Source organism: Chenopodium album, chromosome 21, assembly GCF_948465745.1.
Source record: "Chenopodium album chromosome 21, dcCheAlbu1.1, whole genome shotgun sequence".
Taxonomy (NCBI): domain Eukaryota; kingdom Viridiplantae; phylum Streptophyta; class Magnoliopsida; order Caryophyllales; family Amaranthaceae; genus Chenopodium; species Chenopodium album.
This window is the reverse complement of record NC_137854.1, coordinates 37,570,048-37,590,832: the sequence shown is the minus strand read 5'-3', so window position 1 is coordinate 37,590,832 and position 20,785 is coordinate 37,570,048. Positions and strand designations below refer to the sequence as shown.

Here is a 20,785-nt window from a genome sequence, read left to right as displayed (position 1 = left end):
GCATCATTAAGGGAAAGCGCTTCCAAAAACATTGTTGATCAAGGAGATATTTATTTACAAAAATACTCAAAAATGAAGATAAAAATGGTAATAAGTTAGCAGTGTGATCAAAAATATAAAACCTGCCGTTTAAGAGACAATTTTCATAAATAAAAAGGGGAAAAAAAATACAATTACCTATCAAACCCAATTTCTTACTTAGTTACTCGTACTACTTATCAAAATTATTTCTTTAATTGTTGGGAAAAGCACCATATCGTTCATATGTACAAAGTTTTCCTAATGCCATTGACCATACCCAAGACCTAACCCGAATAGATAAAACAGTCCACCTTGATTGGAATCTGTCAACCCAAATGTTGGATTTAGTCAAATTGCCAAGCTCAACAACATCAAATTATACTTCATACTAGTAGAATTTCTACAAACTACTGAATCACAACTAGTATTAAATAAAAATATTAGGTGTAGAAAAGAAGAATTCCCATTGAATTTAATTTTTATTTTTATTTTTATTTTTTTATTTTTTATATTTGTGGGTACCTCTTTATTTATTAATTTACTTTCTCTGTCAATTATTTATTCCCTTTATTGGAATTCGCCCTACAAAATACACAAGCATGTGCAATTGGGTTATTTTGTTTTTCTGAAAAATATTACTGGTACCTTTTCTTTTTTATGTTAGTATTTTTCAAGTACTTTTGTACCTCCATACCCAGGCCATAAAATAACAAATTTATGTGTAAGAAAAATTCGTTCTTTTTCTTATTTAAATTGAAAAAAAGTTGTTTCTAAATATTAAAAATTAATAAAATTAGACAGTGTCATTTTCTCATCTCTTATTCATAGTGGATTTACACGTCCTGGGTTTCTTTTTCTCTTTTGTTTTTTGAATTAGGCCCCCCAAAAGATTGAATCTTTGTTCTGCTAAAACCCCCCAAAAATATTTTATTGAAGTGCATAATAATTTTTTCTGTGAAACATCAGAAAGTTAATTAGCAAGAAGTAACAAGAGTTGAAGCACTAGGGTTTTGGTTATAATTTGTGAAGGTAAGTTTATCATTCATGTAATTAGGTGGTATATGATTTTACCCCCTTTTATTTTATGGAATTCTGGGTGTAATTTTACTGCGGAAAGAAGAGATTTTGCATGCTTTAAGGTGATTTTTGAACTTGATTTTGCATCTGGGTTGGTGTAATTTTTTGAGTTAAGTGTTAATTTGAATGTATTTGTGTTCTAATGGGGAAGTTATCGTCTGGGTTTGTTTGATTGATTCTGAAATTGATGAACAAATTTGCTTCTGAGAAGGAAGGAGGATTATATGTATGTTTCTTGTGTAATTGTTGTTGGCAGTTTTTAGTGAAATTTGTTAGTTTTGGAGATTTTGAGAGGTTGGCATCTGGGGTGCTATTTTACTTTCTGGGTTTGTGAGCAATGTTTAAGCAAATACTTAGTAAGATTCCAAGGAAATCGTCAAAATCATCGGAGAATCGAGAGCATAAGAATTCTTCTAGTGCTGGTTTGAACGCATCCAGCAGTGTGAGGAAGAGTGATGTGGGGTCCAACAGGACTAGTAATAATCAGCACAATATGGGTGCAAATGGTGCTTCGAGTGCCGGGCAGAATCAAGGCAAGAAAGTGTCTAGAACTGTGGATACAATGATGAATGGTGTTATGCTGTCTTCTTATGAAGCGTTGCCAAGTTTTAGGGATGTACCGAGTTCGGAGAAGCAGAGCTTGTTTATTAGAAAGCTTAATATGTGCTGTGTTCTATTTGATTTCCATGACCCAACAAAGAATCTGAGAGAAAAGGAGGTAAAGAGGCAGACATTGTTGGAACTGGTAGATTATCTTTCTTCGGCGAATGGGAAGTTTTCAGAGAATGTAATGCAGGAAATCATAAAGATGGTGTCGGTAAACTTGTTTCGGTCTCTTGCTGCTCAGCCTAGAGAGAACAAAGTTATAGAGGCGTTTGATGTTGAAGACGAGGAGCCTTTGATGGATGCTTCATGGCCTCATTTGCAGATAGTGTATGAGTTCTTGTTGAGATTTGTGGCATCTCCTGAGACTGATGCTAAGTTAGCTAAGAGGTATGTTGATCATTCCTTTGTGTTGAAGCTGTTAGATCTTTTTGATTCTGAAGATCCCCGTGAAAGAGAATATCTAAAGACAATTCTACATCGCATATACGGGAAGTTTATGGTGCATCGTCCGTATATTAGGAAGGCAATTAACCACATATTTTACCAATTTATCTTTGAGACTGAGAAACATAATGGGATTGCTGAACTTCTAGAGATACTTGGAAGCATTATAAATGGATTTGCTCTGCCACTGAAAGAAGAGCACAAGCTCTTTCTTGTTAGGGCACTAATACCTCTGCATAAACCGAGGTGCTTGCCTATGTATCACCAACAATTATCTTACTGCATTACACAATTTGTGGAGAAAGACTGCAAGCTTGCTGATTCTGTAATTAGAGGGCTATTGAAGTATTGGCCAATCACCAATAGTTCTAAGGAAGTGATGTATTTAAGTGAGTTGGAAGAAGTTTTAGAAGCAACACAACTGCCAGAATTCCAACGAAGTGTAGTGCCCTTATTCCGTCAAATTGCCCATTGCTTGAATAGTTCACATTTCCAGGTATTGAGTCTGGTTTCTCCATCCTCTCTTCTTTTGGTTCAACTACTGTTTTGTATAATGTGATTGTATGCTTTTTTATCTTTTGCTTTGGTAATTCATGAAATATTTTCATGTGTGTCAAGTGTCAAGAATTTAGTGCTTGTTCGATTAACCAAAATACGGGGGGAATTGGGAATTACAATATTGGGTAATCGTTTGGTTAGCAGTCTTAGCTCCAAATTAAGAAATGGAGGAATTACCTTTGGTGTCAATTAAACATATCATTGCCATATTCTAGGATTCGTAATTGGGAGTGACTTCCCTTCAATTATATATTCCCATGTGAACCAAACAAACACTTAGTGCTGATATCAGAAAGCTGATTAGTTTTGATCAGTTTTTATCTGAAAATATGTATCAGCCATCGCCGACCACAGGTTTAATAAATTCAATACTTCTACTTCCAATGGGTTGATGCTGCAAAATCTACCCCCACATCCCCCAAAAGCTTCATCAGTGGATCCTCTTATAGAAGCATTGGGGTATCAGTTGATGGAACTTGGTTTGGATTATCAATTTGCTTTATTTTGTTGCCTGTGGATAATTCATATAGCCAATACCATATAGTTGGTAGCCTATTTTTAATTCCATGTATGACCTTCCCTCTCATTTTATTTAGTATTTGACATGGAAAATGGAAGTGTTTTAAGAATTTTATCATATTTTTGTAATAGAAATATGTACCAAGTCATAATCCTATTCATTATATCTTATCACCAATTGTCTATTATTCTATATAGTACTGAGTACTCATTATTATTATGGAGGATCACAGTAAGGCATTTGGTTCAAGGAAAATACTAATAATGTAAAAAAAAGAGGAGGAGGGGGGGGGGGGGGGGGGGGGGGGGGCTGTTTGCATAAAGTTGACCCCTTTAGTCTGTCAGTGCTTGAGTCAATTGGGGTAATCAAGAATTCATATGCGAGACATGGAAGGCGTTGTTTGAATTGAGTATTTATGTTGATCTCTTTCTTTGTTCTATTAATTGTCTCAAACTTCTATATTGGCTTGCCTTAGGAATGTGTATGCTAATACTAATATTTATGGCTTTCTAACTATTACTTGGGTATATGGTCATTAATGTAACTGGATTTTCTCATGAAATAGCTCCTATAAAAGGCTTGCTAGAGTGTGAGGTTGACATGTTATGGATTGAATGTTCTACCTTGAGAAGCATGTGAGCATTAGATGTGGGTGTAATATGTTCCTCAAGCAGCTTGTAATAAGTCAAATTAGTGAAGCAGACTTCATTCTTGATAGAATTATGTAGCATATAGTTCACGCTCTAACTCTTGGGCTAACATAAAAAAGCAATAGCGTGACGCAATGACTGGGTGAATATTGCTTGAATTAATCATTGGATGCTGGTCAAGCTCCGAAATTCTGCCTAAGAGTTACAAGGACTTGGCATGAGTTAGGATGAACTTTTTGAAGGGTGTTCTTTGGATGTTGATTATCAGCTTGAAAATTGTCCCTTGCTACCTCTTCGGAGTTATTTTTTCTTTGCTTAAGCTGCTAGAATATTTGCTGCTAATTGAAGCAATGGTATTTGTATGAATATTTATTTGCAATTGGTGATATATATAACTGTTGTAAATGTTTGTAGTTTTTATTTATATATTTATTCTTTCCTTTTTTCTTTAAAAGCCTATGTGAGTTTGATGATATGAGGGTAGGATGGCCAACAGTAAGACAAAACTATCTGATGCGCTTTTAGAAATCCATGATTTGTAACTGTCATTTTGATTGTCATCAGAGTATCAGACTGAGGCGAAGGAAGGTTTCATACATTTGAAACATGTTGTTGGACTTGCATCTTTGCAATGCCTTTTTTTGAAGTGTATTTTCTTTTTGTTTGAAACTGTCTTCTCTAGCCTGTTGTCCTAGGCTTTATTTCTTTCTTGTGACCTGATTCAGGTAGGTAAGACATAAAAGCGTCAGAATCATTTTATACTGATCCCTTGTCAACAGAATCTTGTTAGATGATATATTCTTAGATATGATTTCACTATTACCCTGTATGAAGCAGCAGATAGTTCGACTTCCCAACTAATGCTTTCTAGAAGTCCAATTTCTGTAAGGGTCGAGAAGTTTTGGTTGGAAACATCCTTATGTATTGTCATTAGATTTATTTTTCTTTGTGGAGTTTTGAGATTGACTACTTCACTTTCAAAAGACGTTGATGCACTTTTGCTGCTAGCATACTAATCCCTCTGCTTATTTTTATTCTTCCCATTAGGAACTTAGTGCTATTCATAAGTTGAGAAAAACTTCTAAATTTCTCTTAATAACATAACAGTCAGCTCTTAAATTTATTCATCTCAGTGAGTAGCTTAATAACATTCAACCGTTACTTTTTTTAACTAATACTTGTATGAAACTATAGATGTTTATGTCTTTTATGGTCAAAGTAATGCATTGACTAACGTGCACGTTTTAAATGGTAAGAACATTTAGGATCAGATGGAGTACCAAATACTAGTTATTAATGAGATATGTATATGGTTATCGACTTTGGTTATTGGTGAACATGGAATTCAGAAGATATTGATGCAATTATGATTGCTGAGGATGAAGTGATAATCTGTAGAAGTGCAGAGTAGACGTTAGTTAAGTGTAATTGTTTTTGTTTTGTTATGTTATTTTATTTTATTTTATTTATTTTTTTAATTTTATTTATTGTTTTTTTCCTCCTGGAGGGAGAAGGTTATTTTTTTTCTAGGGGTACTTCTTGTGAAGCAGTGAAGGATAAGTTAGTTATTGGCATAATCTCTTTCTATGGTTTTTACTTGTTGGGGGGTGGTATCAGACAGTAATGTGGGTTTACTGTGCTAATTGAAGAGGATCCTTTTGCTCAGTGCTTTTCTATTGTAAGAGGGCGATTGGACATGTCTTACTCTGATATCTTGGGTACTTTGATCTTTTACGTGTCTTATATATTAAATGAGTATATTATCCCATACCAGGGTACATTCTTGTTCTGAACTTCTGATGCATAAACGGTAGCACAACTCTCAAGGCTACTATCTATTGAAGAGTTGAAGCTACTAGTGCTGCGCCATGGTTCATGTTGTGATTTGCCTACAGCAGAAATTGTGTTTAATTCTTGAGGATTGGTTTGTACAAGTTTTATACAAAGTATGTAAATATTTTCTCTGTATTCTTTGGAAAAAACAGCCTTTCTACTAGTCCTAAGGCTTTGACTCACTAGAGGTCAGGTTGTCTCGCTTGTGCATATATATTCTGAATTGGGATCCATGGATCTTAGATGTGGATCATCACTGATCCATATCAGGATCAAGAAAAAAGTTGGAAAAGTTCTGGAGACTTCGTACTAGTTTTCATAGTAAAATTGGGGTACCTGGGTAATATGAAGTAGATCCATTGCAATTATAAACATTATTTATACCTCACTCATATGGATAGATTAAAAGGGAACACAGTGAACAATTGTTTTTCTTAAACATAAAATAACTCTTCTGAACTTTTTTTCAGGTTGCGGAGAGGGCATTGTTCCTCTGGAACAACGACCACATTGAAAACTTGATCAAACAAAACTGCAAGGTTATTCTACCTATTGTCTTCCCTGCACTGGAAAGGAATGCAAGAAATCATTGGAATCAGGCCGTTCACAGCTTAACTCTCAATGTGCGTAAAATTTTCTCCGACCTTGATCCCGAGCTTTTCGAGGAGTGTTTACTCAAGTTTCAGGAAGACGAATCGAAGGAAGAGGAAGTGAGAGCAAAACGCGAAGCAACGTGGAAAAGGTTAGAAGAAATAGCTGCTGAAAAAGCAAAAAGTAGTGAACCTGTCCTCGTCCCCCTCATTTTACCAGCCCGTACCACTTCCGGTCTTTGATCCAAAGATCAATCTTTTTTTGACGCCTATATCATTAACTGACAGGGTTCTGGTGATGGAGTTTTGTGTATGGTCATTGATTTAATTCGTTACTACCCTCCTGTATTTTTGGCCGAATGTCCAAAAAAAAAGCAAAAAAAAAAAAAAAAAAAAACGTGTTAGCCAATGTTTGTAGCTTATGTTTAAATTTCTAAAACTCTTTAGTTTAGATTTACTTAGGGCTTAAAAAGTATGGGTAGATATATTAATTGAAAAGAGTAAGGAGAATGGCACAAGATTAGGATTTTCTGCAATTTGCAGCAGTTGGAAAACTTTGTACAGTTGTGATATTCCTGGTTTGGCTTTATTATATAATTAATGGCTGCTTTTAAAGTTGGTTTGTCTGATAAATTCAAATTAACCAAACATTCCTTAAGTTGTTTATTACTGTCAAATTTGCTTTACTAATTAAGGTGGGAGTGCTGCATAGTTGTTGAGGGGACTTGGTGTACCACTTTTTCTCAGACATACTAATGACCATTATAGTAGGCTCAAAGGGTAGCCCTATAATTGTCATGGACCCATAACTCTCATGAAAAAGGCTGGCTTTGCAAACACCTTTTAGAGTTTTAGATTATTGGGTGTATTGTACATTTTTTTAACACGGCGGATTGCCAGATTTAGGGCCTGTTCTCATACGTTGAAATTCAATTCAGTTCAGCTCAGTTCAATTTAGCTCCTAATTTCCCTCTCTTATAAAATATTCATTTCAGTTCAGTTCAATTTAGCTCAGCTCAGCTCAGTTCAGCTGAGTTCAGTCAATGAGAACAAGCCCTTAGGGGTGTAAATCAGTTGAGTCTCTCTCTAAATATACGAGTATCATTTTTAAGGTTTGATTAAAACTCATTCATTAATTCTTTCAAAAAAAAAAAATCATTCATTAATGTTGTTTATTTGAGTATGATAAATGAGTTGAGTTTAAACATGTTTTTAGGCTCGTTTAATAAATGAGTCTGAAAATGAATAAGGATCTACTCGTTCATATACATTCATGTTTAATTTTGTTCATGAATTACCTTTTTTTTTTTTTTTTTTTTTGGTGAGCTTGTTCATGAATTACTTGTTTATGCTTATGTTCATAAATGTGGGTTTGTTAATTATTAAATAAAAGGAAAAATGTTATACATAGCGCTTAGGGCTACATATAAGCATTAAATTTACACTTGAAAATCGTAAAATGTTAAGAAATCATAAAAATATAATCACTAATTACATTGATTTACGCGTATTTTTGTCATGAATTTTTTATTTTATACAATTTTCAAGAGTGTATTTAAGGCTTACATATAAACCTTAGGGCTACCTATAGCATTACCCATAATAAAAAGCTAGATTCATTCATTTGAAGCTCGATTGTTGTTTTTTTTTTTTTTTTTGAAGGTAAAGCTCGATTGTTGTTTATAATTGATTAAACGTTTAAATTCAATATTATTTAATTAATGTTAATTTTAATCATTCGGTTTATCAAGCGAATTGATAGCCTTAATCCATTTAACTTATATAATTGTATATTTAATTATAATCGCATTTGATACTTATCCATGATTTTGAGATTTTCAAAGGCCATTTATTTATGAACTAAGTTTATTGCGTATAAGTGAATTTCGTATAATACGTACTCCAACAAGAGAGCACCATACATATACTCTAGATAAAGGGCCAACATTCTCTATTTATGAAAAATTGACAAATTGACATTCTATTTTGGATGTACTCCATATCATTTATCATTTTCTGAGAAGGTAAGTGTGTTATCAAAGGATCAATTGGATAAGGTGGAACGAATAATGCGAGCACCAAATTTAGGGTGAACTAATCACCATAGAATCAACACTATCTTAAGTCAAAAAAGAAAAAAGAAAAAAAAGAGAAAAACGGGAAATGTTTTGAAAGGTACACACCAATTTTAGCCCCTCATATATTTCAATATATGCATAATCTTTATTGCCCCTAGCCCTTGCTAAGTTGCTTTTTTGTTTTAAAAAAATACAAGTAATAGTTATTTGTAGTAATTCTTTGCATCAAATATAGCATGTCTTAAAGTACCAATTTTTTAACTTAAAATGATAGATTTATACTTTCTTGATTTAGAAAATTAATGTTTTGAAATTGTATATGGAGATGAATCAAGCAAGGTTTTAAATAATTACTTTTTCTTTATGAGAATAGCTAAAAGAAACACAAGAATGTATTAATTTTTTTTTTTTTTTTGTGTAATTCTTTATAAAAAAATTTAATTTCACTCATTTCTATAAATATGAAAATATCCATCGTATAATTTCAATAAAAACTTCACAATATGTAACTTTTTATTAAACATGAAAATATCCTTCATATAATTTTAATGAAAACTTCACAATATGTTATGGATACTTAATTGTGAAATTACAAAGATGTCATTTATTAGTTTTACTAAGGTCCTGTTTTGATTAACTGAGCTGAATTGAATTGAACTAAATATTTTATGAGAGAAGGAAATTAAGATAAGAACTGAACTGAAATGAACTTATTGGAGCTGAACTGAAAATAAGCTGAAGAGAACAAGCCCTACAGATCTGTTCACATTTACTCTGAACTGAACTGATTGGAGTTGAACTGAACTGAACTGACTGGAGCTGAACTAAATGTTTTATGAGAGAAAGAAATTAGAAGCTGAATTAAACTGAAATTAAGCTAAAGTAAACAGGCCCTAAATTACTATGATTAGACATTAAAAGTTACTGAGTATTAATTCACATTACAAATGATACATTTGAAAAAATTAAGTATATATTCAAAGTAATAAGTCAAACTATACCAATTTGTTCTTGTATAAAACAAAATTTCTCATATTTTATTTGTTGTTTTTATTTTGATTGTGTACGTTTGTCAAAATATTAGTACTTTATCACAAATATTTATAGGTGTAGTAATTCCAATATTTCAAATGAGATAAACAAATAGAATGGAGGGAATACAACATATGTGACAAAAAATGGAATAACATTTTACACATACTTAGGCCCCGTTCTTTAGAGCTGCTCTGCTCTGCTCTGCTTTGCTCTGCTGAAATCTGTTCTGCTTTGCTTTGCTCTGCTCTGCTCTGCTAAAATCTGCTCTGCTCTGCTCTGCCCTGCCCTGCTCTGCTTTGCTTAAAATTAATACTTAATATTGAATTATTATAATAATAATGTATATTTAATAATAATAAATAAATAATTAATTCTTAAGGATATTAATAATTAATATTTAATAATAATAAAAAATAAATAATATTTAATAATAATAATATATAATTAATATTTAATAATAATAATATATAATATTTAATAATAATAATAGTTAATATTTAATAATAATATTAATAATAATATAATTAATATTTAATAATAATAATATGAATAATAATAATACAATTAATATTTAATAATATTAATATTATTAATAATAATTAATATTTAATAATAAAATTTAATGATTATAATAATAGTAGTAGTAGTAGTAGTAGTAGTAGTAGTAGTAGTAGTAGTAGTAGTTGTAGCAATAATAATAATAATAATAATAATAATAATAATAATAATAATAATAATAATAATAATAATAATAATAATAATATTTAATATTTAATATTTAATAACAATAATAATAATAATAGTAATAATAATAATATTAGTAATAATAATAAGAATAATAATAATAATAATAATAATAATAATAATGAAATCTGCTCTGCTCGGCTCTGCTCTGCTCTGCTTCAATCTGCTCTGCTCTGCTCTGCTTTGCTGAAATCTGCTCTGCTCTGCTCTGCTTTGCTCTGCTGAAATCTGCTCTGCTCTGCTTTGCTCTGCCCAGAAGCTCAAAAGAACAGGGCCTTACCTAGTTACCTAATTAATTTTAAATTTTTAATTTAATTTTAAATTTTTTTTATTTTTATGTACTACCTCCGTTAACCATTATCTGCAACTTTGGGGAGAGGAACAGACTCCAATGCAAAACTTCTTAATGGTACTTAACAAAAAGTAAGGGTATGCCATTAATAATTAATCAATCCAAATCTAAAATAATAATAATAATAATAATAATAATAATAATAATAATAATAATAATTGAAAGAGCCATCCTGCGTCTCAGCCACCGAAACCACCGACGGAACCACCACCTCCACGAACACACACCAAAACCCAGATCGGCGACCACCCTCCAAAACCCACCTACGGAACCACCAAAACGGCAAAAAACCACCACCTCCACGAACACACACCAAAACCCAGATCGGCGACCACCCACCAGAACCCAGAACCTACGACCCACCCACCCACCTACGAAACCCACCCACCCATCGAAAACGACCACCTACGAAAACCACCCACCGAGAACGACCACCCACTGAAATCCACCCACCGAAAATGACCAACCCACCAGAAACTAAACCCCCAACTCGAACCCAGAATCACGACCCACCCCAATTCGAACCCAAAACCACCTAAGAAACCGCCACACCCATCGAATACACATCCAACCCACTGACAACAACCTACGTCGTCTTCTTCTTCGTCGTCTTCTTCTTTGTTGTACCAGATCTGGATTGAATTTGAAGGAGGAGGGAGAAAGGTAATGGGGAAGATGAAGACGGTGAAAAATTAGAGTATGAATGAGGAGAAATTGGATGATTTTGGATTAGTTTGGTTGATTTCAATGAGTTATTGGGAGAGATGGATTAAATTTGATATGAGCAGTTAGATTAATTAGGTAAGATTGGTAATTAATTAATCATGTTTTTAAGATTATAATTGATGTTATAAAGTTTTAAGTAAGGGTATTTTTGTAATTTTATTAATTTTATTTTACCAAATATGGAAAGGTTTGGAAATGTTGCACATAATCTTTAGCGTCCATTTTTGGTAAAAGTTGCAGATAATGGTTAACGGAGGTAGTAGTATACTTGTCATTATCTTTTCTCAAACAAAGGAAAAAAAAAAAAGTAAAAAAGGGGTTTGGAAGTTTGGATTGGATTAGAGTAATGTATAATCCACAAGTGAGTCCATATCTGGGGGCTGTTCTGCTCATCATTTTCTGTCTTTCTCTCTCCTCTTTTCTTTCAGAATCAGAAATAAAAACCCCAATTTGAAATTCAACTCCTTTAATTCTTCTAGATCATCTTACTTCTTGTCTTGCTTCAGTAAGCTTCTTCAAATTTCCCCTTTGTTTTTTTTTTTTCTTTTTCACCCACAATTTTTCTCCTATTTTTTTTTTTTCAAAGAAAATATATTTATATCTTCTGCCTAAAATTCAACTCTTTTTTTTAGAAATTCTTTTCCCATTTACTTTTTCATAAAAATTCTGACAATAAAAATGTTTTCTTTGATGTTTCAGATCATACCCAGATCTTGTCAGTTACTTCTCCACCAGTTGAACTGACCTCTTCATTTTGGTGGTTCTAATTCGATTCATAAAGAGGTAATTTTTCCAAATTTTTATTGCGCATTTATATAATTTTATTTTATGGGTGAAATGTCAATATTTGGGCCCTTTGTTTTGGGTATTGTTAGGTGATGAATTTGATCATTTTCTATCTTTGTTGGAAAGGGAATTTTATTAAGTTTCTGGGTTTTAATTTAGAAGTCAAAAGGTTGTCAATTTGTATTGTTATCATGTGAACATTAATTATTAAAATTTGATAATTATTGATCTGGGTTTTTTGTGCAGTGTTTATATTTTCCAACTTGAAATTTAATTTTCTGATCAAAGTTATTATAATGCTGAATTTTGTTGGGTTACTTTTTTTTGGAATCTAATATTGTAAATTTGATGAACTTTTGATCAAAAAGTTCTCTGTAGGAGGGCTTATGTTCTAGCTCATCAGTGCAAGGGGAAGCTATTTGAATTTTGTACAGATGACAGTTTTTGGAATTGGGGTTTTCTTATTTGATTAAACTGTTTAAAGTTTTTGATTCGATTTTGGCTGATGATCTTTGATTCTGTGCCTTGGAGAAGGTTCTGTTTGGGTATCCCTTAGGTTGAAGTGGAAAAATATTCTTATCTTTACATTATCTGCTAAAATATGATAAAGCAAATATTGGGTAGGCTTCCTAAGAAGCCATCTAAGTCGGCTGATGCCCGCGATCCTCTCTCTTCGGGTGCTTTAGCTGGTGCTAGGACTGGTGATGCAGCTGGCCATAGATCAGGAAATGGAAAGGATGTGTCTCATCAAGGTTTCCATCCTTCTTCAAATTCGGGTGTGGGTAATGGGAATAAAACCGCGCAGGCAGAGGATTTAAACGCTAATGAAAGCTACACTGCCAATCCGTTTGAGGCATTGCCTAGTTTTAGGGATGTTCCGAGCTCTGAGAAGCAGAATTTGTTTATAAGAAAGGTTCACTTGTGTTGTCATATTTTTGATTTCGCTGACCCCACAAAGAACCTGAAAGAAAAGGAGATTAAGAGACATACATTGCTGGAGCTTGTGGAATATGTAAGCTCTGCCAATGGTAAGTTTACAGAAAATGCTATGCAAGAACTCATTAAGATGGTGTCTGCAAATTTGTTTAGGTCACCTGCTGCTCAGCCCCGTGAGACTAAGGCTTTAGAGGCTTATGATTTGGAAGAGGAGGAGCCTTCAATGGATCCTGCATGGCCTCATTTGCAGATTGTTTACGAGCTCTTCTTAAGATTTATAGCATCACCTGAGACAGACACAAAGCTGGCCAAGAGGTATATTGATCATGGTTTTATTCTCAAGTTGTTAGATAATTTCGATTCTGAAGACCCGAGAGAGAGGGAGTATTTGAAAACAATTCTTCATCGCATCTATGGCAAGTTTATGGTGCATCGCCCATTCATTAGGAAATCAATAAACAACATTTTTTATCGTTTTATCTTTGAAACTGAGAAGTTTAATGGGATTGCGGAGCTTTTGGAAGTTTTGGGCAGCATCATTAATGGGTTTGCTTTACCTTTAAAGGAGGAGCACAAGTTGTTCCTTGTCCGTGTGCTCATTCCCCTTCACAAACCAAAATGCTTATCAACGTACCACCAACAGTTATCTTATTGCATCACTCAGTTTGTGGAGAAGGACAGTAAGCTTGCAGATGCTGTAATTAGGGGTTTATTGAAGTACTGGCCAATTACCAACAGTACAAAGGAAGTTATGTTCCTCAGTGAGCTGGAGGAGGTTTTGGAGGCAACCCAATTGCCTGAATTCCAGCGTTGCATGGTGCCGTTATTTCGGCGCATTGCTCGTTGCTTGAGCAGCTCCCACTTTCAGGTTATTGCTATTTCTCAGTATTTATCTTATTGTCAATCCATTCATTTGCCTTTAGATCTCCGGGTGTTTATTATTCAACAAATGGTGTGTACATTTCTTCCCTGTCAACTCTAAATATTTTTTGGCCTGTAAATTCTGAAGGTTGGATTGTTTGCTTTTGATCTCCCATTCCCTCTAATCTGAATGGAAAGCGGAAGGAAGTTTGGGATGTTTTTAAAAGCATATTGAAAGGGGATTATACTGATAACAATGATAGGTGATGATAACTGGAGTTTGGGATTTAGTGATTTGAAGTTAGGTTTTTTTCTTTGTTTAGAGGCTAGTAAGCCATCAAATTTTGGGGTTAGGTGTCCTTTATTGTCCAATGGCTGTTGTGCTTCAGTCTCGACTCTCTCAAGTCTCGACGAGGCTAGTGTGGCACATTGGTCCAAGTATCCAGCGTTAAGCATTTTTGGTATTAATGTCATGTTTCCAAAAATCTTAATTTCTTTTGCCCTTTTGGCTAATTTCAAGTCTCTGGCATCTCAATATATATATTTTTTTTCCCTCTAGAGAAATTGCCGAAAGATAACTCTTGTGATTGGACAATCCCCAGGATGCAAAGCTATTTGATCAGAGTAGCTATTTGTAGTCATCCTGATATCTGCGGGGTATGGTATTTTAAAGCTGCAGTCACCTGCCATTGAATAGTCAGATCAAGAAGCGCTTGCTGTTTGTTATTGGTGGAGAAAATATATATATGGAGGGGCTTTAGTGAAATCTTCTATGTGAATCTCATCGCAAATTGTTTAGTGTGAAGGGTGGACAACTTAAGGCATCATATTGGCATAGCCACAAAGTTTGGCTAGAGTAGATATAGTTTCAAATATCTCGTGATATGATATAAAAATGCATAGGGTTATGGCTGAAGCCGAAGACATAATAATAGGTTCCATATGTCATTGTCATGATATCATAATAAGTTGTAGTTTGGTACTTTGGTGATTGGATTCTATTCCGAGTATTCCCAACTGGTAAAGAACAAAGTTATATCTGTATTGGGCGCACTTGGTGATTTTGCCAATATTGACAACTCTACCACTTATCTTGTCGGATGTGACTTTGTTATTTGTTATTTGGTTATTTACTGAAATAGGATTATAGTTTCAGTTGATCTGACAGTTCACACCGCCCTTGATTGAATCTTCAAGACTTAGCTGCATGTTTTAGATTTGCTTCTTTAGATCTATCCTTTTCCTTTGAATAAAAATGTGTTTGTTTTTATGGTAGGTGGCGGAGCGGGCTTTGTATCTATGGAGTAATGATCATGTAGAAAACCTGATTAAGCAAAATCGTAAAACTATTCTTCCCATTATCTTTCCTGCTCTGGAGAAAAATTGTCGAACCCACTGGAACCAGGCTGTCCAGAGCTTGACCCAAAATGTGCGGAAGATTTTTTCTGACGTAGATCCAGAGTTTTTCGAGGAGTGTATGCGGAAGTTTGAGGAAGATGAAGCTAAAGAGAAAGAGCGAAAAGAAAAACAAGAAGCCATATGGAGGCGCTTAGAAGAAATAATTTTAACCCAATCTAAATCTACTGAAATGCCCTTAGCTCCTCAAAATACAGCTGCTCAAGCAGTCGCAAGCTAGCATTTAGGACATGCTGGCTTGTATTTCAATCATTGATGATTTGGAGGTTTTGATTTATATGGTAATTCCCTGTTGAAAAACGCTGATCAATGCCAGTCCCCTCCTAATTTCTGGTGTGAGGATCCTGGGGACAGATCACCCCATATGCTGTGCAGAAAGATGCAATATGAGTTAGCAGCTGTCTGGACCAGAAGTGTTGAGGAGACAAATCATGCTACGGATTTTCTGACGGTGATTTACTTGTTACCATGTTATACACAGAGGAGCTATAGATTCCAGGTACTTTTCTTTGTTGGGGGGTTGTAATATCTTTTATTATTTTGTGCTAGTTGAGGGTTTCTCCACCTACCTAGCTAGTATGCAGTATACATATGTGTATCTTCTTGACTATTCTTAGAATGTCATTTGGTTTGATTTTCATCTATATATGTAAGTTTTAGAACTTGCAAATTATTTTGTTGGTTGTAGAACTTTATTTTGACTTACATAGATTATTTTGTTCACTTTAACCTTTGACTCATTTAAGCGTTTGGTATTTCCACAAAGAGCTATGAGGAAATGCACATGTCAAAGGTATTTTTTTTTTTTTTATTCCCTGTCAAGGAATTGCTAGTTTCCCCTGTCAAGTGTCAACTTTTCTACTACCTCCGTTTCATATTATTTGCAACAAAAGGATATTATTTGTGAGATATAAAATATTCCTTTGTTGCAAATAATATGAAACGGAGGTAGTACTTGTTTTGGGGGGGGGTATTTAAAACAATGGAATGTCCTGCACCTATTAAAAATGTGAGCATGCGGCTAATTATGGAGGGTATATATGTTGAATAACTTGTTAGTTACGAGGGGTTGAGACAATGTGACAAGTTGATTACTAATTTTGGTTAAGAGTAGCCAGAGTAGGTATATTGACTCTGGCACAGCTAATGAAGCTGCAAGAGTCACTGGTAGACAAGATTTAACTTTTGATATAGGAGTAGAACAATTTCATTCTTTCTGAACTATTCTTTAGTACTTTCAATTGACTCCCAACATCCCTTGTAAAAATGTACTTGGTTTTTTGCGTAAAGATCGAGGAGAGTGAAGAATTAGGAGGACTAAAGCGGGTAGATGGGCGAAGAACCCAATTTCAAAGTTTGAGTGGAGATGAGATCATGAGATGATTACTAGAAAAGGAATATCAATTTTCAATGAGGGATTTCCATAAACGGTAGATGTATAGTTCTGTAAAAGACAGGGTTTACTTTCTAAGAGAGACATCCTCTCCTTCAGGGTACTGATGTATTGGATTGTCAATTATGCCTTGTGCTACCAAATGACCTGCTGTAAGCTGTATCGCCTTGTGATTTCCTTTAAGGTCGATTCTGCATTCTCAAAAACCTTATCAGCTAAGTTAGCAAGTCTTGGCTTTGAAGAGATTGTTGTTATTTGGATTTATACATCCTTTTCGAAATTCATCCATTCACTGGTTTTCTAGTCATAATGTGTTAGTGACCACTTAGACAGGGATTGTGAGTTTGTTGGTATGTAAATTTTGGAATCTTTTGAGATGCATGACTTATTACGGATAAGTACTGTTTTGTGGTCAGGACTTTTTTGATTATGATATGATTTAGGGTTGTTGGTGGATTGAAACCAGTCATTTGGTTAATTATCATTTACCAACCAGACAATTCTTTATTAGAGCAGTGGAGGTCGTTTTCGATGATTTAAGGTGGGTTATGCTCATTAGCTGAATAATTATAGTAATATTTTCATATTTCCGAAAACCACCTAGTTACCTGGCTCAAGTATCCTTTCTTTTAATTAAGGATCTTTCACTGCCTTCTCATTTAGGGAACTTATGATCACTGTTAAAGCTCTTATTTAGTAGAGGACTCAGCTGTCGATAGGAGCTGATGAAATGATCTCCATTTGGTGCACAAATGCCTAAGATGACTAGTCTCTTGGTGCACTGTTGGTTGTTTGTGGCCTTGGCGAAATTTTATGTGAACCGTGCTGGATTCAAATCTGTCCTTTGTTAAGCACCTTTGAAACTGACTGAGTGCATGCTTGAACCACTTAACGCTGATCGCATGATCGAGCCTGCAAAAGCTCAGATCTTGGCTGAGCCATGTTAAGTTCTGTGCTTGATTACCCTTATGATCGATCTACCGTCTTTTGGGTTAAATACTTGCTACTACCCTTTGGAAAAACAGAAGGGTGGTAGTACTATTATGATTTGTTCAAACATGCAAATCTTCAAAGTCTGATATATAAAAATAAAAACCCATTAAAAAATTGCCTTTTTTGACTTTGTTGAAGATAAATGATTTTAATTCAATTGATATCTGATTCAAATGTTGACTCTTATTCACTTAAGCAGATTTTCATATCATAGCTTCTAAAAAAATTTACCAAGGGTTATCATTTTCACGATCTTTTATACAGCAAGGCGAATCTAATCTACTCTCGTTCATTTAATTGTAATCATGAATCTCTTTAACAATACTTATTATTGATTTATTTCACACAATGCCTTACTGATTTTCATCATGCAAAATCATGCACTCGGCTTTCAGAATATATCATCTCTTATGCTTGCTTTATTATTATGAGAAATTAGTCTATTGCCTTTGTTCAAATTTAGTTGTCACATTACTACCTCAAATTACAGTTAAAGTCTGTTTTGCCAGAAGGCATTGTACGTGATGATCCCATGTTGATGATTGGGTGATCGATTCCAAAATATCCATAATTACTTCAATTTGTTAGGTCATAGAATTATATGGCTATATGTTGTTGCATGCTTGCATCACATTTATGCGTCCAAAGAATATACACCAATTTATGTCTGAGCCAAATCTAACGAATTCATTGTCTGAACCAAATCTGGTGAATATACACCAAATCTTTGTCTGGACCAAATATAGAAAATTCATTTGGTTATTTTTTATTACAAATACATATCTTTTTCTCTTGGATGGCAAATCTCCTAACAGTAAACATAAATCATGCTCTATATAAAGAGGCTTAAGCATGAATTTTATTGTAAGTTTCAAATAACAACCACTAATACTAGTTACGAATTTACGACAAAGAGTATAACAATGGCCACAATGATGAAGGTTGCAAGAACAGCTAAACAATACGTTAAACCATCCTCTACTACCCCTCCCCATCTTAGGAACTTCAAACTTTCCCTCTTGGATCAACTTGCTCCTTCGTTGTACGCTCCTATGGTGTTCTTTTACCCTATGCAAAATACTCGAAACCTAAAACTTGAGTCATCTTCTCGAGTGAAACACCTAAAACAAACACTCTCCCCCTTCCTCAACCGTTTCTACCCCTTTGCGGGTAGGATAAAAGATCATGTCTCAGTTGATTGTAATGATGCCGGTGTTGAGTTTTTCGAAGCTAAGGTAAACACCCGGTTAGGAGATTTCTTAAAACAACCTGATGCGGGTGCTCTCAAACACTTCCTCCCTGTTGATATTGAGTCTAAGAAAATGGGGACGGATAATTTGGTTCATGTCCAAACTAATACGTTTGAGTGTGGAGGAATGGCGCTTGGGATATGTTGGTCACATAAGATCACAGATGGTGGGACAGTTTCTGCGTTCATGCGTGGATGGTCTTCTATGGCCTCTAGGTCAGGAAATGAGGTGATTCCGGAGTATGGTGCTTCTTTTTTGTTCCCCCCAACTGACTCCTCAATCACACAACATGCACTAAAGCTAGACACGGATAGAACATCCACAAAGAGGTTTGTGTTCGATGGATCAAATATTGCGAAGCTCAAGGCTAGGGCTGCGAGTGAGGGTGTGCCTAAGCCTACTCGAGTTGAGGCTGTCTCGTCTCTTCTCTGGAAATGTGCAACAAAGGTAAGATATGTTTTAGGTTCATTTTATTTGTAAAGACACAGAGTACATAGAAAAATCTAATGTAAGAACACGAAACCTTAAGTTCTTAACCATTAGGTCTAGACCTTATCGTTATGTAGGCAATGTAGGGTTTGCCCTACAAATATAAAAAATGTATCACAAAATCACTTAGATCAAGTTATCACAAATAATGGAATTACTCAACGAACTCAAAATGGTATGTTTAGTAACTAATATACACATGCCAAAATCTGTTATACATACTCTTCTAGCATGAATGTAACCAAGTTTTCTCATCTTATGAAAGGCATCAAGAGCAAACTCCGGGTCTCATACACTGTCAGTGATGTCCCAATCCATGAACATACGTAGAAGGACCTCGCCACCCTTGCCAGACACTAGTATAGGCAATCTTGTTGGCTACTACGTAGCAAAGATGGAAGAAAATAACGGTGACCATATAACACACTTGAGAGATTTGGTGGCAAAACAAAGGCAGGGGAAAACAGAGGCCATCAACAACTACGCGAAGAAGCTGCAAGGGAACGATGCATATGTAGTGATCCGTGAGCTATTCAAAGAGGCAGGAAGCCTACTAAGAAGGGATGATGTTGATTTCTTCAAGTGTCTTAGCACATGTGGGGATGGGTTGTATGATGCCGATTTTGGGTGGGGAAAGCCAATATGGCTAAGCTTGGTTAGTTTAGGTTACAAGAACACTTTTGCCTTAAGTGAGACCAAAGAAGGTGGTGGAATTGAAGCTTGGGTGACCTTGAAAGAAGATGATATGGCCTTATTTGAGCGCAATTTAGAACTCCTTGCATTTGCTTCGCCAAATCCAAGTGTCTTAGTAATGGATGAAGAATTTCAGTTGTTGAAACAAGTAGAAAGGAGATTGATATTTGATGATCCAAGCCACAACCAAACATTGCTTACATGGTGAAGTATACTACTAAATTTAATGCATTGTAGTGTTGTAAACTTGTAGTTCAAGTTTTCTAAGCTATTGCTTGCTTATTCTTTTTATTGCTTATTCTAGCATGCAAAAGAAAGTTTTATCTTTCTAATTGTAACAAAAGGTTGATTTTCACGAGCTATAGTCAATATGCCAAATTGGTGATGTGGTGGTCCTAATTCATGTTATGATTATGTTATACTTAAATTACACCTAGAAATGACAAAACTGACTCATATCCGATTACCAGTATCCGATCATAATTATATAACTCAAACTCAAAATGTAACTCAAATTGCATGACATAATTTGAAGTAAAATCAAGTTGCACCCAACCTAAAAAACCCCAAACTAACAAGACAACCCAAGTAACTAATTACCCATACACAATCAAATTACACATTACTCATACAAGATTATTCATAGCTTCGTTACTTCTTTTTTCTCAATCTTTTGCTTAGATGATTTATGCTACATATATGCAACCAGAAATTTCAGCTGCATAACCGTAGGA

The 20,785-nt window shown here is 34.5% G+C and overlaps 3 protein-coding genes across 3 annotated transcripts; all 3 read left to right on the top strand.

The window, feature by feature from the left end:
- Positions 1-880: 880 nt before the first annotated feature.
- On the top strand, positions 881-6,914 carry LOC145601029 (serine/threonine protein phosphatase 2A 57 kDa regulatory subunit B' theta isoform-like). Its single transcript, XM_081656937.1, has 2 exons — positions 881-2,644; positions 6,180-6,914. Exons 1-2 carry the CDS (start codon positions 1,436-1,438, stop codon positions 6,540-6,542), a joined length of 1,572 nt encoding a protein of 523 aa, XP_081513063.1. The 5' UTR covers positions 881-1,435; the 3' UTR covers positions 6,543-6,914.
- A 4,632-nt stretch (positions 6,915-11,546) lies between these two features.
- Positions 11,547-15,906, top strand: LOC145600147 (serine/threonine protein phosphatase 2A 57 kDa regulatory subunit B' theta isoform-like). The gene is made up of 4 exons (XM_081656045.1): positions 11,547-11,739; positions 11,934-12,017; positions 12,389-13,824; positions 15,094-15,906. Exons 3-4 carry the CDS (start codon positions 12,622-12,624, stop codon positions 15,451-15,453), a joined length of 1,563 nt encoding a protein of 520 aa, XP_081512171.1. The 5' UTR covers positions 11,547-11,739; positions 11,934-12,017; positions 12,389-12,621; the 3' UTR covers positions 15,454-15,906.
- A 2,602-nt stretch (positions 15,907-18,508) lies between these two features.
- Positions 18,509-20,259, top strand: LOC145603069 (akuammiline synthase 2-like). The gene is made up of 2 exons (XM_081659191.1): positions 18,509-19,316; positions 19,624-20,259. The coding sequence occupies exons 1-2, from the start codon at positions 18,543-18,545 to the stop codon at positions 20,257-20,259; spliced, it is 1,410 nt and encodes a 469-aa protein (XP_081515317.1). The 5' UTR covers positions 18,509-18,542.
- The last annotated feature ends 526 nt before the right edge of the window (positions 20,260-20,785 follow it).